Source organism: Ornithodoros turicata, chromosome 2 (assembly GCF_037126465.1).
Source record: "Ornithodoros turicata isolate Travis chromosome 2, ASM3712646v1, whole genome shotgun sequence".
NCBI classification, from domain to species: domain Eukaryota; kingdom Metazoa; phylum Arthropoda; class Arachnida; order Ixodida; family Argasidae; genus Ornithodoros; species Ornithodoros turicata.
Window position 1 is genome coordinate 120,388,808 of NC_088202.1, and position 27,020 is coordinate 120,415,827.

General features: G+C 46.4%; 3 protein-coding genes across 3 annotated transcripts in view; 2 read left to right on the forward strand and 1 right to left on the reverse strand.

Moving 5' to 3' along the window:
• Positions 1-27,020, reverse strand: part of LOC135386003 (angiotensin-converting enzyme-like) — a 274,926-nt gene that overhangs the window by 169,248 nt on the left and 78,658 nt on the right. The gene's annotated exons all lie outside the window — the stretch shown is intronic.
• LOC135385003 (uncharacterized protein K02A2.6-like) lies at positions 1,933-5,898 on the forward strand. The gene has a single exon (XM_064614180.1). It carries the CDS (start codon positions 1,933-1,935, stop codon positions 5,896-5,898), a length of 3,966 nt encoding a protein of 1,321 aa, XP_064470250.1.
• LOC135383989 (carboxypeptidase inhibitor SmCI-like) lies at positions 7,232-25,530 on the forward strand. Its single transcript, XM_064613261.1, has 4 exons — positions 7,232-7,392; positions 15,614-15,814; positions 17,328-17,516; positions 24,549-25,530. The coding sequence occupies exons 1-4, from the start codon at positions 7,341-7,343 to the stop codon at positions 24,731-24,733; spliced, it is 627 nt and encodes a 208-aa protein (XP_064469331.1). The 5' UTR covers positions 7,232-7,340; the 3' UTR covers positions 24,734-25,530.

Consider the following 27,020-nt stretch of genomic DNA (forward strand, 5'->3'; position numbering starts at 1 on the left):
CATCGCGCTGACTTCAAAACCCAACACACGGACTTCGACTTCCAAACCCACACACGCTGACTTCAACTTCAAAACCCATCACGCGGACTTCAACTTCAAATCCCACCACACTGACTTCAACTTCAAAACCCATCACGCGCACTTCAACTTCAAATCCCGTCACACAGACTTCAACTTCAAAACCCATCACGCGGACTTCAACTTCAAAACCCATCACGCCGACTTCAACTTCAAATCCCATCACGTGGACTTTAACTTCAAAACCCATCACGCGGACTTCAACTTCAAAACCCATCACGCCGACTTCAACTTCAAATCCCATCACGTGGACTTCAAATTCAAAACCCAACACGCGGACTTCAACTTCAAAACCCATCACGCGGACTTCAACTTCAAATCCCCTCATAGCCCTTCATTCAACTTCAACATCAACTTCACATGACATCATAGCCCTTCATTCAACTTCAACTTCACTTCGCATCATGCCGCTCATTCAACTTCAACTTCACATCACATCATGCCCTTCATTCAACATCACATCATTCTCTATGAGGTGATGGTGAATGAAGTCGGTGAAGGCCATCATGAATGAATTCGCCGACCTATGGCCGTGACAAGTGACAATTTACGAGAGAATACTAGTCGTTCAATACGTTAGGTCGTTCTAACCTCAAAGCGAACACCGAAGAAAGCATTAAAGTTTATTCGAGAAACGGGGACGTCATAGTGCGAGACTGTGTTGAAGTAGCAAATATTAGAAAGTGCGTGGTGCAGAAGGAAGATAGTACGTCATGTACCTGGAAGTGTTGTGGCTCGTTGTACATTTTACGGCATCTCTGAGAGGTACGGTGAAAGGAATGATGCTTTCCAATATATTAAAGTTCTCAATACTCGGAAATTTATGTTTGCGAAGCGGAATATATGTTTCGGTATTTGTTGCGTGTGATAAACTCTCATGTTTGAAATAAACTGTAAAGCCGGGTTCACACTGTGCGTTCCAATGCGTGCTGGTTGCCGTGGTAACCAGCTTGTGCGTCGCGTCGGTCATAGGCCGCCGCTCCAGAATCTAAGAGAAAAAAAAGGAGTAAAATGGGGAGTAATTGCAGACAACACCTCTGACCCTGACCCCAGCATCTCTACATCTGACATCATCTTTGGTGGCAACTCGCCTGGCGAGCGACGACGCCGGACTGCTGCTCTGGTCGCCTTCCTAAAGGAAACGCAGCTTATATCACGCCTATAGTGTAGTGTAGTGTAGTGTTTTTTTAAGTTTGTAGTGTGTAGTGTTGTAGTGTTTTTTAGTGAAAGTTTTTTTTTTCTGCGTCATAGTCGTGACGCTGCCCACTTTCAGCGTGGCCAACCACTGGGAGTAGTTTTTCATCTTCACCACCACCAGAGTAATTGGAGCTTCTACTCCCCTAGACCGCAATTACTCCCTATTTAAGTCCCCTAACCCCGACATTTACTCCCCAGAACTGCGAATTGTCACTGAAGTTGGCAAATGATCTAGCGGATGTAACAGTCTACGTAAATATATGCTCCTGGTCACTTTAATGGCATAGGGCTGCATAACTCAGCCAGGTTAGTGTAGTGTATCTGTTGTATGTGTTGTTATCTCTCTGTTATCTGGTAACCCACACGCGCGGGAGGCATCGACCGGTCTTATCTTATGGCGTGTAGTCTGGTTGTTTTGGCCTTGGCTGAGTCTGCGCAGAGCAACTTCCTGTGGGTTATTTAAAGAGTGCATGATCCGCGTGGAGGGACTTAGTTCATGCCTGTATTTTGACGTGACCACGTCGGTCACAAGTTCTTGCCAGAAAGACTGAATAAAGTCGTTCCGTATGTTACCACCCGTTGTGAGCTTTCTCCCGTGAGGACACAACATGTTTCTGGCGACGAGGATGGGATGCCTGGGTGGACTAGCCTGCAAGAATGGCTACGGGAAACGGAACGAAGTCTGAAGACCCCGATTTAACGGGTAAGCCCCCGGTTTTGCAAAGTGGGGAAGTGAGAAAAGTCAAGATGGCTATTATTGGACAAGTCGAGGCATTCGATGAGTCGAGTTCGGATTGGGAATCCTATGAAGAAAGGTTAACGGCCTTTATTCGCGCCAATCAAATTCCGGAAACTAGTAGGGTGGACGCATTTTTGAGCATTATTGGTCCAAAAACCTACAAGTTGTTAAAGAGCCTTCTAGCACCCGAGTCGCCTACAACTAAATCTTTAGAAGACCTTCAGAAAGTGCTTCGGGAGCACCTGTCGCCGCGTCCCTCAGTAATAGCTGAGAGGGCGAAGTTTCATAAGAGGGTGCAACAAGAGAATGAGAGTATATCCGACTTTGTAGCCGAGTTAAAACGTTTGGCGGAGACTTGCAAGTTTGGTAACAACTTACAGGAAGCCTTACGGGATAGGCTTGTGTGTGGATTGCTAAGACTGGATATCCAAAAAGCTCTCTTCACGGAAGATGAGTCTCTTACCTTCAAGAAGGCGACCGAAAAAGCTCTCTCTTTGGAAATGGCTACTAAAAACGCCACAGAGTGTCATGCGAATAACGTCACGCAGCCGGTTATTCAGACACTAACACACACAGCACGGAAGAAGCCCTCGAAGAAACAGAATTGCTATCGTTGTGGATCAGATAAGCATATCAGTAGTGCGTGTACCTTCAAAAGTGCTGTCTGTTTTTCCTGTAACAAAACTGGTCACATCAAGGATGTTTGTCGCAGCAGGAACAACGGGCCTCCGCCGGCACAAGGGGCACAAAGACCGACGGAGAAGAAACGTTTTCATTTCCGCAGAACGCAACCCTTCAAGGCGATGGCTGAGGTCGTCGACATTGAGCCGCCGTTGTGGCGTTTGGATAGGCCACACAAGGATGAGCCCATCAGCTTCACGGTGAATGTGCAAAACGTTCCATTGAACATGGAGTTGGACACCGGAGCAGCCGTGTCGGTGATCTCGCAGCAGGACTACCAATCATGTTTTCCGGAACTTCAGTTGTGCCCCACCTCCGTTACACTCCGTACTTACACAGGACAGTGTGTTCGTCCGAAAGGCGTTATAAACGTCGAAGTGCAGCACCACGGCCAGAAGTGTTGTCTGCCCTTGTACGTCCTAACACAGCAGGGACCACCGCTCATTGGGAGGAACTGGCTTCGTGACCTCCGTTTGGACTGGAGTACCCTCCACTACATGCGCCAGGACGGAAAGGGCCTCGCAGATCTTCTAGAGAAATACGCGCAAATCTTCACAGATGAACTCGGCGAAATACAAGGTGAGCAGGCCACTCTAATCCTGAAAGAAGGAGCAGTTCCTAAGTTCATGAAAGCAAGGAGTATTCCTTTCGCGTTAAAACCTGCCGTCGAAAAGGAATTGGAGAAGCTCGAAAAGTTAGGAGTCATTGAATCAGTGACATCGAGTCGTTATGCGTCTCCTATTGTGCCCGTCGTGAAAACAGACGGATCAATACGCCTGTGTGGCGACTACAAAGCTTCCTTAAACCCGTGCTTGGAAACGGAAGTATACCCATTACCGAAGATTGACGAGATGCTTGCGGCCTTGGCAGGAGGGAAGCGATTTTCAAAAATTGACTTAAGTCAAGCGTACCAGCAGGTTGTCGTTGACGAACAGTCAAGCCAGTATCTGACACTTAATACACACAAAGGCCTGTACAGAGTAAAGCGTCTCGCGTTTGGAATCTCGTCTGCGCCCTCCATTTTCCAACGTGTCATGGACAACATGCTAAAGGACTTAGAGGGAGTCATCTGCTACCTCGATGACATCTTGGTAACTGGTAGCAACGAGAAAGACCATCTGCAAAATTTGGAAAGAGTACTGCAACGTCTAGATGAACGAGGTGTCAGAATCAAAAGAAAAAAATGTGACTTTTTTAAACAAGAGCTTCGTTTCTTGGGCCACGTTATCAGCGACAGAGGCATCTCGACGGCACCTGATAAAGTGAATGCCATATTGTATGCACCCGCTCCAAAGGATAAGAAGCAACTGAAGTCATTCATTGGCTTAGTGACGTATTACACGAAGTTCCTCGCTGATCTATCTACTGTTATGCACCCACTAAACAATTTATTGTGCAAGAATGCTCCCTATGCATGGTCTTCTCAGTGTGAGAGTGCCTTCGTAAAGGTGAAGCAAATGTTGGCTGCAGCGCCGATCTTGGCACATTATGATCCCACTATGCCGCTCGAAGTTGGATGTGACGCTTCGTCATATGGGTTGGGTGCAGTATTGTCAGTCATACAGAAAGACGGAACAAGAAAGCCAGTCGCGTACGCATCACGATCACTAACGCATAGTGAAACTCGGTATAGTCAATTGGAGCGTGAAGGACTAGCACTCGTGTTCGCAGTGAAAAAGTTCCATTATTACATTTATGGACGGAAGTTTCATCTCGTTACAGACCATAAACCCCTTGAAGTGATTTTTGGTCCCAAAAACGGGATCCCCACGATCGCCGCTGCTCGCCTCCAGAGATGGGCCATCACCTTATCGGCTTACAATTACAGCCTGGTGTATCGTCAAGGGCAAACGAACTTCGAGGCTGACTGCCTGTCACGCCTGCCACTACCCTACCGGCCGTCAACTACAGAAGGGGACGACGTGGACACCTTCTATTCCCTTCGATGGGAAAGTTTCCCCGTTAACAGCTCCGATATTGCACGGGCTACAGCTAAGGATTCCATCCTAAGTGCTGTTCTGAAGTATGTGCTCTCTGGCTGGCCTCCGACGCTGTCAAGGGAAGACATTAAGCCCTACTGGAGCAGGAAGAACGAACTCTCGGAAATTCGTGGCTGCATCCTGTGGGGTATGCGCATAGTCATCCCGACCTTTTTGCGCACAACTGTTCTTCAGGAACTACACGAAGGTCATCCTGGGATCGTACGCATGAAAGAAATTTCACGGAGCTACGTCTGGTGGCCTCGCATCGACGTGGACATCGAGGCTGTAGTGAAAGGTTGTCCAGCATGCCAACAAGGAAGAGCTTTACCTACTCCGGCTCCTCTCCACCCCTGGGCTTGGCCAACGAGACCTTGGTCCCGTCTGCACATCGACTTCGCGGGTCCTTTTCAACAGAGGTACTTCTTCGTGGTGGTCGATGCGCACTCCAAATGGCCCGAGGTATTCATCATGACATCTACTTCTACAGAACTAACTATTGCAAAATTAAGGGACATATTCAGTCGATTTGGATTACCAGAAGTTTTGGTATCTGATAACGGCCCTCAGTTTGCCAGTAAGCTCTTTCAAGACTTTGTCAAGCAGAATGGGATCAAACATATCAGGTCAGCGCCATACCATCCTTCGTCAAACGGCCAGGAGGAGCGTTTTGTGCGCACAATGAAGGAAGCAATCCGTAAAGACCACGCATGCAGACCCCTGGAAGCCAGACTGAATAGTTTTCTGCTTGCCTACAGGAACACTCCACAGGCCAGCACACAGCAATCTCCGGCAGCCCTCCTTTTGGGAAGACCTTTACGGACCCGATTGGATCTATTAAGACCAGACTCCGAAGCAACAGTTCGGTACCACCAGTTCAAGGGAAGCCAACGGAGAAGAATGAAGGACAGACAGTTCGCAGTTGGAGCCAACGTTTTGGTGAAAAACTTTAGGGAAGGACCCAAGTGGCTGATGGCCAGAGTGTTATCCCGTTCGGGCCCTGTGTCCTATTTGTTACAGGTTAACTCGCCCCGAGGACCACAGCTGTGGAAGAGACACATCGACCACATTCATGCCAGATCTACGGCATCAGAAGCTGACGACCATCCAGAGGAACAGGACAAAGAAATTGTGCTTGTCGCCAGCAATTCGGGAAACAATGCCGCCAGCTGCTCACCACCCGTAGAGGAACTGTCTTCCCAGGTTTCATTATTATCGCTGTAGGCGAGGAAATGAGTCAAACAGAACAACCGCAACGTGCAGACCGCGCGACCGCAGAACGCCAAATCGCATCTCGATCTAATCTACCGCTCACATTCGCAACATACCCCAAGCAGCACAATGTACCAAAAGTCGAGTGCAATAGGGGTGGACGGTATGTGTCTTATCAATGCTCTTTAGCTGCAAGAGCGTGTTCAAGGCCTTCCACCTACCCGTCCACCCCTATTGCACTCGACTTTCAGTACATTATACTGCATGGGACAGTTGCCCCCGGCTACATGACATTGCCCTCCACGCCCAACTACGCCAGTGAGTAACGCATTCCAAACACTTTCCCTCCCTGCGACCGCCGGTACACAACAAGGGGGGGGAGGGGGGAGTCCGCCAGGCATCTGCAGTGTCAGGCCCATACGCCCACACCAGACACGAACCGCGAAGCGTTTATCTTCGCTCGGTGCACTCCAATACACATTTGCCATTCACTCCGCACGCGTTCGCACAAGTAACAGTCACGACACATGAAGGTCAGACATCGACTAAACATTGTCGGCTTCAAAACCTATTATGAGGACTTCGAAACCTATCCGTCATCTTCAAAATCTATCGCGCAGACTTCAGCTTCAAAACCCATCCCGCTGACTTCCCCTTAAAAACCATCGCGCTGACTTCAAAACCCAACACACGGACTTCGACTTCCAAACCCACACACGCTGACTTCAACTTCAAAACCCATCACGCGGACTTCAACTTCAAATCCCACCACACTGACTTCAACTTCAAAACCCATCACGCGCACTTCAACTTCAAATCCCGTCACACAGACTTCAACTTCAAAACCCATCACGCGGACTTCAACTTCAAAACCCATCACGCCGACTTCAACTTCAAATCCCATCACGTGGACTTTAACTTCAAAACCCATCACGCGGACTTCAACTTCAAAACCCATCACGCCGACTTCAACTTCAAATCCCATCACGTGGACTTCAAATTCAAAACCCAACACGCGGACTTCAACTTCAAAACCCATCACGCGGACTTCAACTTCAAATCCCCTCATAGCCCTTCATTCAACTTCAACATCAACTTCACATGACATCATAGCCCTTCATTCAACTTCAACTTCACTTCGCATCATGCCGCTCATTCAACTTCAACTTCACATCACATCATGCCCTTCATTCAACATCACATCATTCTCTATGAGGTGATGGTGAATGAAGTCGGTGAAGGCCATCATGAATGAATTCGCCGACCTATGGCCGTGACAAGTGACAATTTACGAGAGAATACTAGTCGTTCAATACGTTAGGTCGTTCTAACCTCAAAGCGAACACCGAAGAAAGCATTAAAGTTTATTCGAGAAACGGGGACGTCATAGTGCGAGACTGTGTTGAAGTAGCAAATATTAGAAAGTGCGTGGTGCAGAAGGAAGATAGTACGTCATGTACCTGGAAGTGTTGTGGCTCGTTGTACATTTTACGGCATCTCTGAGAGGTACGGTGAAAGGAATGATGCTTTCCAATATATTAAAGTTCTCAATACTCGGAAATTTATGTTTGCGAAGCGGAATATATGTTTCGGTATTTGTTGCGTGTGATAAACTCTCATGTTTGAAATAAACTGTAAAGCCGGGTTCACACTGTGCGTTCCAATGCGTGCTGGTTGCCGTGGTAACCAGCTTGTGCGTCGCGTCGGTCATAGGCCGCCGCTCCAGAATCTAAGAGAAAAAAAAAGGAGTAAAATGGGGAGTAATTGCAGACAACACCTCTGACCCTGACCCCAGCATCTCTACATCTGACATCATCTTTGGTGGCAACTCGCCTGGCGAGCGACGACGCCGGACTGCTGCTCTGGTCGCCTTCCTAAAGGAAACGCAGCTTATATCACGCCTATAGTGTAGTGTAGTGTAGTGTTTTTTTAAGTTTGTAGTGTGTAGTGTTGTAGTGTTTTTTAGTGAAAGTTTTTTTTTTCTGCGTCATAGTCGTGACGCTGCCCACTTTCAGCGTGGCCAACCACTGGGAGTAGTTTTTCATCTTCACCACCACCAGAGTAATTGGAGCTTCTACTCCCCTAGACCGCAATTACTCCCTATTTAAGTCCCCTAACCCCGACATTTACTCCCCAGAACTGCGAATTGTCACTGAAGTTGGCAAATGATCTAGCGGATGTAACAGTCTACGTAAATATATGCTCCTGGTCACTTTAATGGCATAGGGCTGCATAACTCAGCCAGGTTAGTGTAGTGTATCTGTTGTATGTGTTGTTATCTCTCTGTTATCTGGTAACCCACACGCGCGGGAGGCATCGACCGGTCTTATCTTATGGCGTGTAGTCTGGTTGTTTTGGCCTTGGCTGAGTCTGCGCAGAGCAACTTCCTGTGGGTTATTTAAAGAGTGCATGATCCGCGTGGAGGGACTTAGTTCATGCCTGTATTTTGACGTGACCACGTCGGTCACAAGTTCTTGCCAGAAAGACTGAATAAAGTCGTTCCGTATGTTACCACCCGTTGTGAGCTTTCTCCCGTGAGGACACAACATGTTTCTGGCGACGAGGATGGGATGCCTGGGTGGACTAGCCTGCAAGAATGGCTACGGGAAACGGAACGAAGTCTGAAGACCCCGATTTAACGGGTAAGCCCCCGGTTTTGCAAAGTGGGGAAGTGAGAAAAGTCAAGATGGCTATTATTGGACAAGTCGAGGCATTCGATGAGTCGAGTTCGGATTGGGAATCCTATGAAGAAAGGTTAACGGCCTTTATTCGCGCCAATCAAATTCCGGAAACTAGTAGGGTGGACGCATTTTTGAGCATTATTGGTCCAAAAACCTACAAGTTGTTAAAGAGCCTTCTAGCACCCGAGTCGCCTACAACTAAATCTTTAGAAGACCTTCAGAAAGTGCTTCGGGAGCACCTGTCGCCGCGTCCCTCAGTAATAGCTGAGAGGGCGAAGTTTCATAAGAGGGTGCAACAAGAGAATGAGAGTATATCCGACTTTGTAGCCGAGTTAAAACGTTTGGCGGAGACTTGCAAGTTTGGTAACAACTTACAGGAAGCCTTACGGGATAGGCTTGTGTGTGGATTGCTAAGACTGGATATCCAAAAAGCTCTCTTCACGGAAGATGAGTCTCTTACCTTCAAGAAGGCGACCGAAAAAGCTCTCTCTTTGGAAATGGCTACTAAAAACGCCACAGAGTGTCATGCGAATAACGTCACGCAGCCGGTTATTCAGACACTAACACACACAGCACGGAAGAAGCCCTCGAAGAAACAGAATTGCTATCGTTGTGGATCAGATAAGCATATCAGTAGTGCGTGTACCTTCAAAAGTGCTGTCTGTTTTTCCTGTAACAAAACTGGTCACATCAAGGATGTTTGTCGCAGCAGGAACAACGGGCCTCCGCCGGCACAAGGGGCACAAAGACCGACGGAGAAGAAACGTTTTCATTTCCGCAGAACGCAACCCTTCAAGGCGATGGCTGAGGTCGTCGACATTGAGCCGCCGTTGTGGCGTTTGGATAGGCCACACAAGGATGAGCCCATCAGCTTCACGGTGAATGTGCAAAACGTTCCATTGAACATGGAGTTGGACACCGGAGCAGCCGTGTCGGTGATCTCGCAGCAGGACTACCAATCATGTTTTCCGGAACTTCAGTTGTGCCCCACCTCCGTTACACTCCGTACTTACACAGGACAGTGTGTTCGTCCGAAAGGCGTTATAAACGTCGAAGTGCAGCACCACGGCCAGAAGTGTTGTCTGCCCTTGTACGTCCTAACACAGCAGGGACCACCGCTCATTGGGAGGAACTGGCTTCGTGACCTCCGTTTGGACTGGAGTACCCTCCACTACATGCGCCAGGACGGAAAGGGCCTCGCAGATCTTCTAGAGAAATACGCGCAAATCTTCACAGATGAACTCGGCGAAATACAAGGTGAGCAGGCCACTCTAATCCTGAAAGAAGGAGCAGTTCCTAAGTTCATGAAAGCAAGGAGTATTCCTTTCGCGTTAAAACCTGCCGTCGAAAAGGAATTGGAGAAGCTCGAAAAGTTAGGAGTCATTGAATCAGTGACATCGAGTCGTTATGCGTCTCCTATTGTGCCCGTCGTGAAAACAGACGGATCAATACGCCTGTGTGGCGACTACAAAGCTTCCTTAAACCCGTGCTTGGAAACGGAAGTATACCCATTACCGAAGATTGACGAGATGCTTGCGGCCTTGGCAGGAGGGAAGCGATTTTCAAAAATTGACTTAAGTCAAGCGTACCAGCAGGTTGTCGTTGACGAACAGTCAAGCCAGTATCTGACACTTAATACACACAAAGGCCTGTACAGAGTAAAGCGTCTCGCGTTTGGAATCTCGTCTGCGCCCTCCATTTTCCAACGTGTCATGGACAACATGCTAAAGGACTTAGAGGGAGTCATCTGCTACCTCGATGACATCTTGGTAACTGGTAGCAACGAGAAAGACCATCTGCAAAATTTGGAAAGAGTACTGCAACGTCTAGATGAACGAGGTGTCAGAATCAAAAGAAAAAAATGTGACTTTTTTAAACAAGAGCTTCGTTTCTTGGGCCACGTTATCAGCGACAGAGGCATCTCGACGGCACCTGATAAAGTGAATGCCATATTGTATGCACCCGCTCCAAAGGATAAGAAGCAACTGAAGTCATTCATTGGCTTAGTGACGTATTACACGAAGTTCCTCGCTGATCTATCTACTGTTATGCACCCACTAAACAATTTATTGTGCAAGAATGCTCCCTATGCATGGTCTTCTCAGTGTGAGAGTGCCTTCGTAAAGGTGAAGCAAATGTTGGCTGCAGCGCCGATCTTGGCACATTATGATCCCACTATGCCGCTCGAAGTTGGATGTGACGCTTCGTCATATGGGTTGGGTGCAGTATTGTCAGTCATACAGAAAGACGGAACAAGAAAGCCAGTCGCGTACGCATCACGATCACTAACGCATAGTGAAACTCGGTATAGTCAATTGGAGCGTGAAGGACTAGCACTCGTGTTCGCAGTGAAAAAGTTCCATTATTACATTTATGGACGGAAGTTTCATCTCGTTACAGACCATAAACCCCTTGAAGTGATTTTTGGTCCCAAAAACGGGATCCCCACGATCGCCGCTGCTCGCCTCCAGAGATGGGCCATCACCTTATCGGCTTACAATTACAGCCTGGTGTATCGTCAAGGGCAAACGAACTTCGAGGCTGACTGCCTGTCACGCCTGCCACTACCCTACCGGCCGTCAACTACAGAAGGGGACGACGTGGACACCTTCTATTCCCTTCGATGGGAAAGTTTCCCCGTTAACAGCTCCGATATTGCACGGGCTACAGCTAAGGATTCCATCCTAAGTGCTGTTCTGAAGTATGTGCTCTCTGGCTGGCCTCCGACGCTGTCAAGGGAAGACATTAAGCCCTACTGGAGCAGGAAGAACGAACTCTCGGAAATTCGTGGCTGCATCCTGTGGGGTATGCGCATAGTCATCCCGACCTTTTTGCGCACAACTGTTCTTCAGGAACTACACGAAGGTCATCCTGGGATCGTACGCATGAAAGAAATTTCACGGAGCTACGTCTGGTGGCCTCGCATCGACGTGGACATCGAGGCTGTAGTGAAAGGTTGTCCAGCATGCCAACAAGGAAGAGCTTTACCTACTCCGGCTCCTCTCCACCCCTGGGCTTGGCCAACGAGACCTTGGTCCCGTCTGCACATCGACTTCGCGGGTCCTTTTCAACAGAGGTACTTCTTCGTGGTGGTCGATGCGCACTCCAAATGGCCCGAGGTATTCATCATGACATCTACTTCTACAGAACTAACTATTGCAAAATTAAGGGACATATTCAGTCGATTTGGATTACCAGAAGTTTTGGTATCTGATAACGGCCCTCAGTTTGCCAGTAAGCTCTTTCAAGACTTTGTCAAGCAGAATGGGATCAAACATATCAGGTCAGCGCCATACCATCCTTCGTCAAACGGCCAGGAGGAGCGTTTTGTGCGCACAATGAAGGAAGCAATCCGTAAAGACCACGCATGCAGACCCCTGGAAGCCAGACTGAATAGTTTTCTGCTTGCCTACAGGAACACTCCACAGGCCAGCACACAGCAATCTCCGGCAGCCCTCCTTTTGGGAAGACCTTTACGGACCCGATTGGATCTATTAAGACCAGACTCCGAAGCAACAGTTCGGTACCACCAGTTCAAGGGAAGCCAACGGAGAAGAATGAAGGACAGACAGTTCGCAGTTGGAGCCAACGTTTTGGTGAAAAACTTTAGGGAAGGACCCAAGTGGCTGATGGCCAGAGTGTTATCCCGTTCGGGCCCTGTGTCCTATTTGTTACAGGTTAACTCGCCCCGAGGACCACAGCTGTGGAAGAGACACATCGACCACATTCATGCCAGATCTACGGCATCAGAAGCTGACGACCATCCAGAGGAACAGGACAAAGAAATTGTGCTTGTCGCCAGCAATTCGGGAAACAATGCCGCCAGCTGCTCACCACCCGTAGAGGAACTGTCTTCCCAGGTTTCAAGTCCAGCACGTCGAACATCGCCTAACGACGGTCTTCCAGAGGGCAGACTACCTACACCGGTCCAGAGTGTTTCTCCAATTCAGGTCCGATATCCCCAGCGAGTAAGAAGACCGCCAGATCGGTATCAACCATAAGTGTGTGAACCAACTTAGGGTAGCCTAAAAAAACTCTTGTTTTCGATGTTATTGTAAAATACTTTTATTCTAAGGGTCGAAAGGCATAGACTTTTCAGTGTTATTATTGTGCAATTATATGAACCCTTATCTTGCACTCAAGGTAAATTCTATATGTGCGGAGGAATGTAGTGTATCTGTTGTATGTGTTGTTATCTCTCTGTTATCTGGTAACCCACACGCGCGGGAGGCATCGACCGGTCTTATCTTATGGCGTGTAGTCTGGTTGTTTTGGCCTTGGCTGAGTCTGCGCAGAGCAACTTCCTGTGGGTTATTTAAAGAGTGCATGATCCGCGTGGAGGGACTTAGTTCATGCCTGTATTTTGACGTGACCACGTCGGTCACAAGTTCTTGCCAGAAAGACTGAATAAAGTCGTTCCGTATGTTACCACCCGTTGTGAGCTTTCTCCCGTGAGGACACAACAGTTAGCAATTTTCCACCCACACAGAGGATGAAACAGTTCTTCGCAAATTGTGTCCTATGTATGTCGCAAGAGTTTATATCACTCGATATAGCAAGGTTGACGGTATGATACAAAGTTATTTTCATTCGTGCACACGAATTATGTACCTGGGACTCTTAGAACAGAGCCTGAAATGCAGTCTCCACCCTGTGATATTCATTTACTCCCGTGCATTTACTTCCGAAAGGGAGTATTTTTTGTGGCAATGCTTTTAGTACTCAAAAGGAGTAGAACTACTACTTTTGTGTTAGAGTGCAGATATAACGAGAATGTCGACACATACGCACGCAGCCGCACGCACACATTGGAACGCAATAGTGTGAACTGGGCTTAAGTGTTCCAGAGGTTAGGAACATCGCAAGGGAATAAGGAAATGGAGTATCCTACAGGAATGGCAGAGTCCGAGAAGCTTCTGCACTGTGTAGCTCAGGCATTTTTACGTGCTGTAGTGGCATCCAATGTCGGAACATGTCAGGGAAATAAAAAAACAACGATCGCTTACGACAACCGTAATCAGATCACCTTCGTGAGAAGCCAACTGGACTGACAGCCTGACAGAACCTCTGCAAAGGCGTATTACTAATTTTCTTCCGTCGTGTTATTCCTTCCAAAATACCGTGCAAATTGCTCCTATGTTTGGGGCTTTGGAATGGATCGTCCCGGTTTGGTTGCTGCAGTTGACAACACATCGTTATGCAGTGTGCTTCACCTAACACGTCAAAAATGAGCAATAAGAGACACGGTCGGTGTATGGACATGTGGATAAATGAGCAATTCAACTCCATTTTGACACCCTGACGCTCTGACACTCTGTGACGCTCTTTGTCTTTTGTGCATTGAGATTTCACACGTGAACTCTCCTACACTGTTGTTTTTGGTGCCAAGTTTTGTGGTGATGTTTTCATCTTGTAGCTAATGTACATTCTTAGAAATGAGCTTCACCGCATAGCACACAGTAAACTTTTTTACACTTTTTTGGTGTAAATGGCTTGTCCCATGGCGCACACCTTTTTGGTGTTGCCTTTACACTCAAATGATGGGTGTTTTCTAATGCACCCTTTAGTTAAGTGTATTCCTAATAAAACACTGTTATAATGGGTGTTTAAAAACAAAAACACCTTAAAATGGGAGTATTCTATTGAAAACACCTTTTATGATGGAATTATTTGCTAGCAAATATTCCCTCGAAAATAGTGTTATAGGAGCTTCCGCGGCAGCATACCGACACCACTGGCCGAGACATACAGTTCGACGTTCTTGCTTCTATGGCAAGCAGCACCGCGAACGCGGTAGTCTTCCAGCAGTGGTTCCATCGTAGAACCTAAACCGGAGTCCAATGCGTCGCAGGCACGCCTCGTTAGCTTGTTAACACTGTGGGACCAACGTGAGTGCAGAGGCATAGAGAGACCTGGGGCACCCTCAGTAGCCTATATTGGCGTGTCGGATGTATCATATACTGAAATAAAATTTGTTGTGGCACGTTCGTTACATGTGGTGGGGCGGGACACGTTTGTAACGGTGGCGGGAATGTGTTTTTGCAATTAACACCCACGCTTGCAACGAGTCAAAGGTATAAGCTAAATTTCTAACATCCCTCCCTGTCAAATACTGTGTTTTTAACTCAGGTTATCGTCTATAATGTGATTACTTGCTGAGCGGAGCTGTGAAACCAGCATAATTTTTCTCTCACGAAATAAAACACCATTTTTAACAACATACTCCCAATTCAAATGGGTGTAAAAAAGGTGCATTCGACAGAAAACACCTGTTTCAACACCCCACTTTACACCCTTAATGATCGACATTGGATAAGACGTGGTGTATGTCGATATTACACCTTTAGTAATGCACGTTTTGCACTCTTTGTGGAATAGAAAAGGGTGTTTTTATAAGAATACACTTTGTTTGAGCAAATAAAGGTGTAAAATGATTTACTGTGCACGCTCCTAGCCAACCATCAACTCGAATGAGATCGTATTCTGCCCTGATTTGTTGAAAATATGAGGCGTACGCCTTTTTTGTGACAATTATGAACAGCATAAGTGTCACAAAAAAGGCGTACGCCTCCCGTTTTCAAGAAATCAGGGCAGTTAACGATATCATTCGAGATGATGGTTGGCCTGGAGCGTGCGATGCGGTGAAGTTCATTCGATGCCCACTTGAGTGCGGCCAACAACGGCGAGCTACCTCGACAACCCCCTCCCCCTCATTTTTAAGAGTGTAATCTATGCGTGCAAGAGTAGTCAATCCGACCGTATCGCGACTTACATCCCCCTTTTTTTTTTCTTGTTCCCACCGCACCACTGCTCTAAGGCATTTACATTCTAATCGACTTTATCGGAGAAAAATACGCAAAAACTGCGTTATCGTGGTGCTGAGAAAGCAGCTTTTTCCTCACTGACAGTATCGGTGCTGACGTGGAGCCGGTTATACAGCAACAGCATAAAGCGGAGAAATACCGGCGGTTAAAGTTCTCACTAGGTGAGGCACCTCAGGAAGGTGCACTGAAACAATGAATATCTCGTTTCTGGTTTCATTTCAGTTAATGCAATAGCAGTTCATGGGGAAGGACCATGTAGTTCACCACCGGCACGAGGGGACTGTGAGGAGGATCACGTGAGATATTACTTCAATCCGTATGACGGAGACTGCCAGGAGTTCGTTTACAGCGGCTGCGCCGGAAACGAGAATAACTACCGCAACCTGCGAGAATGCATGGACTCCTGTTTGCCAACTTATGAAGGTACCATCTCTTGAACTATTGAAATATATTATGACTCACGTAAAATATCTTAAGTGGGTCACATATAAAAAACTCTTTAGTTCAATTAAGTGAACTCATTTCTGACTGTTTTAAACTTTCCACTTCGTGGACTTTATTCAGCTAGTTGGTCCCCAACTCCCTTGACAATGCAAATCCCTTGTACAACGACGCCCTTTTGAGTATGAGTTTGATTTGCAGTTTTCTGGCGCAAAGATATCTGGGATCATGTGCGCCGCACTAATTATGTTGGTTTGTTGAAGGCTAGCTGGTTTGATTCATTGCCCATGACGTTGTATCACTGGGTATGTGTCCACCTCCGGTAATGTTATGTTGTGAGCAACGTACGGTCAATTTTCAAGCCATTGTCAATGGTTATTTTGCCATAGGCAATGTATATAACTTTTACTGAGATGCAGAACTTTGGGTACATCCAGGCGGGGGAGTTACCAAATATTCCTCTGTTTCACATTGTGAAACTTCGGAAGTACACCTGGCGAGGGGATCATCGGGTCCTCGACCCAAAGGGGGATTCCAGGCGCACCCCCGGCGAGGGAGTCGCCAATCCTCCTCTGTGCTCTGTCCTAGCGACGCCCTTTTGTTATACAGGGTGTTCAAAATTACCGTAAGCTTTCACAAGCGCTACGCAAACACAGCGATGACAGGAAACCGGATGATAACTTTACGCTACTGGTGTAAGAAACAGGTGCCGCTAATTATGTAGCACCTGTTTCTTACTCAAGGAACAGAAAAATAGCACCAGTTTTCTTTTGTTCGCCTATTTATAAAGTGCTAGTGAAAGCTTAATTTTGAACACAGTGTATACACGTTATAAACTGACATTAGGGCAGGAGCTTTTGCCAATTGATTCCAAGTGTTTATGTTCATCACTGTTAAATTTAAATTCAGTTATGTTGAGGTTGGAGAAATGAGGAGAACACGATGGTACGCGTGTTTAAATACGTCTAAATCAAAGCATAAATTGCAAATTTTAAAGGGAAAGTGTAGCGGCACAGTCCAGTAAGTGCAATAAAACTACTTGTAATGCAGCAGCATATGGCACTGTAAACAAACGAAAAAGAGCAAAGGCACAGTCGGTGAATACCATTTTTCACGTTACGTACACTCATTATAGCGTGTTCTAAGAAAGGCGAGGCGACTATGATCCTGGAGATCAGACAATAGTCCCCATAGACACATTTTGTACTCGTTAATTCGCAATAACTTTACGATATACAATACCAATTGCTCCACGTGAAGTTGCTTCATGAGTTTCATCTAGAATTTGACAAGCGGAAACTGCTCATTAGGGTACTTAACCGACGCGACGACGGCAATACTCAATACTGCACTTGAAGAAACCTCCAGAAGCTATACCCATACGCTCCGCACCGCATGTGTCTTGCTTCGGAAGTATTGTTTCCGTGATGTTTGGGAAGAACGACGAGTTCTTACGGACATATTGGCACTGAGGCAAATACTATATGCTTTCCAGAAAACTACATTCCCCGTTTTTGTTACCTACCCAAGGGAAGAGGACTGTGCAACGAGTCACTGCTACGATACTTTTATAATCCTGACAGCGGCCGTTGCGAAGCATTCATGTATTCGGGTTGCATGGGCAATGCCAACAATTTCCACAGCGTGGGGGACTGCAAATTGTTCTGCAGACTTTCGGGACAAGGTGAGTTCGAAAACCCATACATAATTCGATTAGCGGTACCAAACCTTACTTGGGTAGTAACGTCATTAATTCATTCAGTCATCAATTACCAGAACAAATATTTCATTACTGTAATTACAGTAATGAAATATTTGTTCTGGTAATTTGCAATGTAATGCTTTACTTTTGACACTATGTAATTTGTAATGTAATTTAATTACATTTGGGCAGTAATTCTAATGACATTACTTCTTTTTACAAAAGAATCGAGTGTTCAGGTTAACGGTTTGTGGCATTGGAGAATCATTGTTTGCGGGACCCATCCTCCGGACAGTCTCTCTGTTGCCGTGATACATTGTGTCATCTTCGTCTCTACATTGTGGAACGACACGTCATACGTGGCACCCTGACATGTAGAAGAGACAAACAGAAGAGCGTGATTAAGCTTGCAGTAACGACTTAGTATAATGTCATTATTTTTTCGTAGTGATTGTAACGTAATTTCGTTACATTTCAGTTGCAGCAATGAGTAGTGTAGTTTAATTAAATTTAACCGGAGTAATGAGTAATGTAATTCAATTACATTTTAACTGGAGTGATGAGTAATGTAATTTAAATACATTTTAGAAGTAATTTACCCAGGTATGTACCAAACATGGCAGGAAGCACGGTGCGCACGTAGTTTCGCAAAACATATTTGCAAAACAGCAAGAGCAGGGGACCACTTCGTTCAGAAATGTGCTGTCAATGACGTCCATGCTTTCGAACCGTTTTTCATGGTTGAATTGCACGTTGAATCCTTATCCGTCCTGTACACTCTTACCTGAGTTACTTCTATTGTTACTTTTAGACCGTTGTTACGTGTATTTAGAAGTAACATCGGCTCAAAGGAAGAGGTAACACAGGAAATTGCGAATTTTAGAAGTAAATTGGGTCTCGAAGAGCTGGGGCAGAGGTAACCTGTGGGGAAAACCCCTGTCCTCTCCTGGTTACTTATACGTGTTACTTCTAGTGGGAGTCCGTTACTTCTACGTCGTAATGCGTTCGCAAACAATCACAGCCGCTTTTGATCGCTTTTGGTCGCTTATCTGGCAACAGATTACGGTATCACACAAGAAGGGACACTACATCGCGTCCCCGTGTTTTGTCGGTTGCATCTTTTGAAATGTGACGCATCTGTGGCTGACAAGTTAAATCAGCTCGTGGTTGTAGATGTGTTGTGAACTGCTTTCAAATGACGTTTACAAACAAGGACTTCTGGGGGGTGCCGAGAGGCAGATGCAAAGAGTGCGAGGACTGCAAGAAATACACAGTGGAGTCCGGCAGTCGTCATCTAAAATATGAATACTGTGCGCACAGCCCGGTTTCACATAACAGGATACGTGAAATAGGTAAGTGCGTATTTCATCAGGATCGTTCTAAGTAGATTCACTGTTGGTTCCTGTCTTATGGCAAGTCATACATGATGTGCTGTCTGCGCACGTGTAAGCTGTTGGTCGCAGTGTCAACGCTCGGCCTTAGCGCATTCTGCTTTCTCTTGCCAGCTTTGCTCTCTACATCGACTTTACTTTGTATCTCTCCGTGTCGCCTTCTTGTCCCAGCATCCTTCATACGCTGAAAGGTATATGATACCTATAGATCCATTTTGACATTGGGTTTTGTGTAATGAAATTTAACTACGAGCAAATTGTTTCCATTCAGCATTGAAGAAGAGTTATAAGCACTATAGTCTGTGTGCCGTAGCAATTACAACGAAGACAAACTGAAATTTTCGTAGTACATTGTTCTGAGAAGTATTGAGTTCTCTTATCGTGGGGTTATATTTTTCATTTCGTTTTTTTGTTTTTTTTTCTGACGGATTTTATCGATCTTGGTGTATGGGCTAATTGCTAAAAAACTAAAGCCTATAGTCGACTCACTAATGAAACGATGCGCGATATGGAATTCCTCATGAATAGGCAACTGATTGACCACTACCGTAATTTTATGATTGCGTTTCTTTATGCCCAGGTGTGTGTGTGTGGGCGATTAGTATTTTCTTTACTTCTTGATACGGCTTGATTTTGATTTGTACAGGGTCGTGTTGTCAATGACAGATTATTTCGTCGTCTTACTGGCTGGTTGATGAATTGACTCAGTCATTTTCCGGCTGATTGCCTTCCTAAATTTCACTGACTTCGTGGTGAATGGGTCGACTGATGACTTGAGCCACTGTGATTGGTCGATGTGGTTAATTGACCGGAATGGTTGCCCACATTGATGCCTTAATTGGTTGTTATCAGTGGTTTGCTAGTACAACTGACCACTAGATAGCATCTCGCGAATTATAGCAATGAAGAAAGTCAAGACAATCAATCAGTCAATAAAACCGACTAGTCAGTAAACTGTTAAAAAATAAGAAATCGATCACTGCTGCTACTGAATTACATTCAGATGAATTTATCTACCAGGCAACCTAAATCCCCATCTCGATGAGTCAGGCAGTGGAGGAGCGGGTGGGCTGGTGGTAATTAATATGTCAAAGGCCTGCAAACTAATGTCGACTGATTTCCCTCAGGTGGTGAAGAACATGTTCAGGACGTGAACTTGCAGCGACAGGAGGAAACAGGGCATGGCTGTGACGTTTTCCATGGTATTTATTTTCTTACATATAACGACCTGCCATCCACAAAATATTTTGCCATCTGTGTTTGTTGGAAGTTAACATTTCAGTACTCTCTTCTTTTTATGTGCATGTACCGCTGGCCTCACAATTATGCTGCATTACACCTTGCCTTGAGGAAGTTCAATGTGAACTCCATACTGTGGTTGGTTTCATCCCTGCCGCTACATGTACAAATATGGAAGCTCGTGAATTGGAAAATCCCCCGTTTTCGGCAAACGACGCTACGATACCGAACACCGAGTCTTCCAACATATCAGGTATTTACATTTTTTGCATTCATTACTCGTGCTTGCACAAGTGTAATTAAGATCTGCTTTTGCTATTAATGATGTACCCAAACAACGTGAGAAGGATAAATAAGGAGTGCCCATTCCATTTTAGATATTTATGGTGGTGAAAGCGGCACCGTCCCCACAGCAACAAGCAAGAATGAGGACAAGGTGCATGCATGCCGCCCCTGCAATTTTACAACACAATGTTTCACGCGATTCTGTGAACACATCAAAGCCCCTTTGGAGCTGTGTTCATTCTACATAGTCTCACATATGCCACCAAATTGAGAAACGATATCTTCGTTATCTTACGTTGCCAATGCTGTGTTGTGTTTTCCTGATATTCACAATAAAATACGTGCCCAGGAAAGCCCATGGTCATTGTATTTTGGTATGTCACCCGTGTCGTGTTTCGTGTGTGCCTGCATGCAATTTGCTGCATGCATGCACGGACGCGAGCAACGGGCGGGTGCAGCCCCGGAGCCCCGGGAACGATGTTACTTCTAAATACACGATGCATCTGGTTACTTTTAGAGAGGTAACCCCGGCAGAGGTAACGCTGTACCCATCTAGTGTACAGGTAACAATATTGCAATTTTTTTACCTTTACTAGAAGTAACCGGGCTAATAGTGTAGTCTAAGAGAAAATGTAGAATTTCCTACTCAAGCTGGTAAAACGACAGTACTTCTACCATTTCGGGCCAATCCACGCGTGCCTTCTTCTCCGCGGGTACAAGCTATAAGCGGCGTCGGGGGCGTCCCTTTCCCTTGCTCCTCTCTCTGACATTTGCTGTAAGAAAAAAATTTCTTTTCTTTCTTTCTGTTTCTGCTCTGCAGTTGTACCCAAAAGGTAAAACTGGTGTGAGTAGAAATGTGGTTGCAGTACAGCTCTACCAAGATGGGTAGAAAATTCCACATTTTTTTCCTTAGAGTGTGGTGGTGGGGTGTTGCTGCCCAGGATACCCCGCCCTTGTCCTACACTGTAAGGAAAGTTTCCGTAATTTTACTGTACAAGTGACTGCTAACTTTGTTGCTGGCATATGCGCCATAGGCTACATGTTGCACAAAATCGGTTTGGTCCCTTTAAACCAGAAACATCCCAGGTACGTCCCACAAAGGTCGCACACATCGCATATGTCCGCCACGTCTATGCGACGTTACTTGTACGTCCACAATGCGATTTCGAAAAGTGTCTTACTTTCTATATCCCTAAGATATCAGGTAGATGTAAAAAGAAAGGAGGCAAGCGCGCGTCATTTTTCGGAGACATCTAGGATACGTGACCCTTCGTGGCATGACGTAAGCAAACGGGGAAAATTTTAGAGCTTACTACTTTATTTACCAAGTACCCACATTACAGACGGTAACTTGAGTTAAACACATGATATCTGCCAGGATGGGGTGTCAGGAACGTTCGCAGGTATACGCTGACGTCGTTTGCAGACTCACAAGCTAACTGCAAAGACGTTGTCACCGTTGCAAACGTAATACGCCACGCTACGCTTGATGAACGTACTCCAACAATATGTACTTCAGTATATGTTCGCTCTGGTATCTCTTGAAATCCGCGTCCGCGTTGTTCGAGTCTGTTTGAGGTGCTACAGGAAGCCTGCCCCTGTGGCCGGCCTTCCATTTGATGCCAGTACACTCCTCTTCTTCTTCTCGCAGTGGAGGGGCCTAGAGTCATAAGCTACGCGTCAGAGTATCGACACTGAGGCTGCGTTTCAATACCTCGCGCCCGCGAAGCCGCCTGACTAGGCAGCTGAGTAGACCCCTTTGCATGTCACTATTGGAACAGGCTTGCCTAGCCGAGGCGCCTGTGGCGCCATCTCGTTGCTCACGCAAGAAATGCGTACGGCGCAAGAGCAGGAGGGAATACTAGCGTTTCCCGCTGTCAGCCATCCCGGCTATCAGATGGTCAGGTGTATAACGAGACTGCACCGACACGCATTAGGCGGTAGCCGACTGAATAGCGGACTTGGAGAGATTTGGAACGAGACTTAACATGGCGGCACTTTCGGTTAGAGCGCTAGGCAGTCGACTAAGGGCCAGTTGTCACTTGGCGACGCCCGACGCGGCGTCGTGAGCGAGCGCCGGAAGTAGAGGCGCATTTCCGCCGCCCCGTCAGCTGGCTCGATTTTCATGTTCCCACCACAGTGGCATTCCGTCGTCCAAAGCAGACGAAAACTCGGGAGGCGTGGCCGTTCTGTGTCACCTTATTGGTCGCCAGCTATCGTTCTCGGCAGTTCTCGCAGGCGTCGTGAAAGAAATCGGCATGGCAATTTTTTTGGCTCGACGTCTCTCCTCTCCCAACGCCGGAAATGCGCGTCTATTTCCGCCGCCAGCTCACGACGTCGCGTCGGGCGTCGCCAAGTGAGAACTAGCCCTAACCGGGCATTGGAACGCAGCCTGAGTTCCAACAGCGAGCATGCGCCATCTTGTTTCCGCGCCAGGCTACCCACGCGCGCGCACTTCTGGCGCACGATGCCATCTATCGTACACAGGTGAATTGTTCCTTTCGTTTGCAAGCAGCTCATCAAGGTTGACGTCCTCGGTACTAGGTGGTTGACAAAAGGTGGATTATCGCACAACAATCACCCACGCTTCTCTATCGCACAGGGAGCATTATGTTATCCGTCTTTGACCCTCAACTCGGGATGGTGCCGGTGTGGTGCGGAAACAAAATGGCGCTCCTGCTCTCCCTTGGACCTCAGTGTCGATACTCTGAAGCGAAGCTCATTTAGTGACTCTAGAGGGGCCAAAAAGGGAGCCTGCGTCTCATATGGTGAAAGGCGAAAGCACATTTAAACGCGCGGTCTGCATTAATCTTGGATTGTGACCGAAAGGTTGCTGGGCACCCCTCCCCATGTGTGGTGTGCTGCCAAAAGTAGATGCCATTTTGCTTAATTAGTGTATGCAGCATTCATTTGCTACAGCAATCAATCACTATCAATTTCAAATTGATTCAGTACAAAAATAGCATAAATTTTAAAATATCCCGGACACATCCGAATATCCAAAATAGATCTCTATGCGTCGGTTCTGGGATGTAAAAACAGTAGAAATCTGGTAGTCGCATGGATGTACTTTCTACGTAAACGGATATCCCAACATCCAATTTGTGATGTCGCCATGATGTACCTGGGATGTATATGGTTTGCTGGGGTGTGCACGTTGAACAGTTTCGGACTGGGCTTTCGCAAATACCCCTTTAATGTGAGTGGGTCTCCTTTCGCGTAGGGGAGCTGTCCAGTGTGCACTCTAAAACGAATTTTCTGCAATAACTACTTTACGGCACATATACGGGCAACACAGTGAGCAGTCACTTGTGTAAAATTACGGATTTCTTCTCTCTCTATTTTTTTTTTTTTTTTGTTTACAGTGTAACGTTTTATGGGTCTTCAAGGAAAGATGTGGCCATACTGAGGTCCAGATACTACCTTGAAGTCGGGAGAGGGAGGTGCTGGTGGTGGTGATGATGGTGGTGAAGGGCTCGCCGCTGTCGGTCTCACAGAAGGAGGGCTGTTGTATAGTGCACGTAAGCTCCCTTCCTCCTGTCCAGTATATCAAGGATACACAACACAAATACCAACTTCGAGAGGCGGAACGTTTTCCGTTTGCTGTATCATGGAAAGAAAGCTTCATTCCCAACTTATTCCTTCGAATGTATTTATATAACTGACATCTTAGATCTTTGAGGCGTGCACTGCAATCACAGCTTGTCACCCTTGGCAGCCGCCCCTTCAACTTGTCGGGCACCCGCGGCCCTTGGGACACCGTGGCGCACTCCAGGGCGGCCTTACGTCATGTGGCTTTTTTTTTAGGCGACTGGCCTAAAGGACTCATTGTGACCCCGACAGCGCCCTCAGACATTCCCGCCATCATGATCAGGATCGCCATCGCCACTCCGATCATCATGTCTCATCATCGTCATCACTCATATCAAACCCCCAAGCTATGGGGTAGCGTTCCACTCCTAGAGTGGCAAATCTCCCCACTTCATCGCCAATTTATAATTGTTGTTGTTGTTGCTGCTTCTTAGCAAATAGTATAGGTCTTCATACTGTCATATGCTTTGCCTCATTAACAGATGCGTCGCTTTTACTTCCGTTTCAGCAACACTTTCCAGGAAGCCTCCCATGTGCTACTTGCCACCCGAAAGAGGGAGTTGCGGAGGCTTTCTACCGAGGTTCTATTACGATGAGTACAACGCAGAGTGCAGGAAGTTCCAATACAGCGGATGTCTGGGAAACGATAACAATTTTGCGACAGAAATAGAGTGCGAGAAAACATGTAGTTAAGTCGCTCCCCGTGCCTCCTTTTATGCCAGTATCGGATTTATAAATACTGAATCTGGAACAGCCGCAGCAAAAAGTAACTTTATCTCGCGGCGCCGGTGCATTTATGCAGAAGAGAACGGACTTCCTAGTTATTACGGATGTACAACATTATTACCATTAATGGAGTGTTCCTAACAGCAGTTTAGTGTGTATGCTTTGTAACGGGATAAAATTAATAGCATAAAATAGTATGTTTATATTATTTGTATATACTATTTATATTCTTTGTGTATACTGTATATACTGTTTGTTAAGACAGTCCCTTGTTCTTTGCTTTTCTTTTTTTTTTCAAGGTCTGATCATGTGACAGCAACATTTTGTTTGAGCGGCGTACCACGAACGACGCGCATTTTGGTGCTACTTTTATTTCCATAGCAGTGCCGAATATGTTTTTCGTCGAATTCGAAATTGTGGCTGCTTAGGGTGAGTGGAAGGCCCCCGGACAGCACATCCAGCGTACTCTGTTGTCGTGCGAATTACGTATGTGCGCATTTTTCGCCGTCATCGAAGATTTCGAAGACGTCGAAGATTTCAAGGAAGCACAACGCCGGGAGAAAGATACCTTCAATGACGACAAGGAAGTGGGTAGCGTATTTCATTTTAAAGGACAATTTAAATGTGACACCTTCAGGATGCGATCGACAAAAGAGAATATATTTTCTGGTGATGTGCAATAACAAGACACAATGAATCTACCACGAATTCCTTATTTCTGAAGTTTTCGCAGCATGCATATTAAATTTGTTGTGCATGCGTTCCGTGCAGTGTGGTTTAAACTTTGTCTACAGCTTCTCCGCACATATTGGCGAAATGGCCGGTTTCACATCAGTTCAGGCAGGGAGGTCCCATCGATCTCCTGGACTTTCATTATTTTTTTACATTGAGAAGCTCATCGTACATGATGACCAACAGCGGCAAAATTAGTAATTTCTACGGAATAGTTTTCGTGCAAAAAGTATCGAGAAAATCCGGCCCCAAATTCGAGTGTTTCAGTTTTGCCGTGTTTGCACGCGTATATCTCCCGAGTTTTAAAATACACTGTAGTGAATTTTTTTATACTTTAGTATGCCTACAGGCGAGCAATCAGAGCGCAAATTTTGGCGAGCAGGTGCAACGCTCTATGATATAAAAAATGGAACATGCTCTCTCGTGCGGTTTTGTTCCAACTTCGATGCGTCATTTCTCTGGCTGTTCCTCATTACCATATCTGGTATCAGTTCACTCAGCTTTTAATGCTCTTTCATCTGATATATATACCCGCCCACCCGGAGCGCGCCAATGGGAGGACGCGTGGGCGGAGTCAGAGCCGTGTATGCCAAAGGGAGTCTGGCCATTAATGGAACATGCCTATACCTGGAGCTCCACCCACTTTTTGAGCTCTCTGGCCAATCACGAGCCAAAATACAGTTCGCTATTAACCCCAGGCTATCCAAGCTATATATTACCTGTATTAACTGGGTGCCGACATTTTCGGGAAACTGGATTGGATTAGATTGAATAGGATATTCCCTGACGACCTAGCAACATAATGGATTTTGCGTCCACTTTTAACGGCGCCATCTGGATGGTGAGGGGCACGCCGGGAAGACGCAGAATAGCAGAAGGCAGAAGTAGCAGAAGACAGAAGTGCTTGCTAGCAGAACTGATTGGCCTGCAGAAGCGCTAGTTGGAACAGACTGCCGGTATTATACGTATTTCAACTATGAAACATAACAAGACTGAACCAAGAACGGGCAAAGGTGTGTATATGAATAAAAGCATGTCATAAAATGAAAATTTTTGGCCATTTGTAGCGTTTTTCTCGCTATTTGCCTGTGATCGCTGTCGTTACTAGGCCTAACAAGGACGACGAAACATATTATTTTCAGGTAAACATCGACACTGGAGCGTAATTTAAAGGTGATTTGCAAGATAATTGCAACAGAATGTACACTTACGGAATAAAATTGACGTAATTTGTGAAAAAAAAATTGTCATGAAATCCTCGCTTCGCCGTTCCAAGCTACGCCGCCATTTTCGGGAAAATTTTGGTGTCATGGCGGCCCGCATAGAAAACAGCAGCCAATGAAAAACGCTCAATTTGATTGACAGGTCGAGCCCCTTTTTTAGGCTCCTCCTAATGGCCAGACTCCCTTTGGCATACACGGCACTGGGCGGAGTCGACTTTCATCGCCATCTGGGGGCAGAGGTTCGAACATAGACGGAGACGTGCTTTTCGCGATGCTACGTCCACTGGGCCGTTCCATTC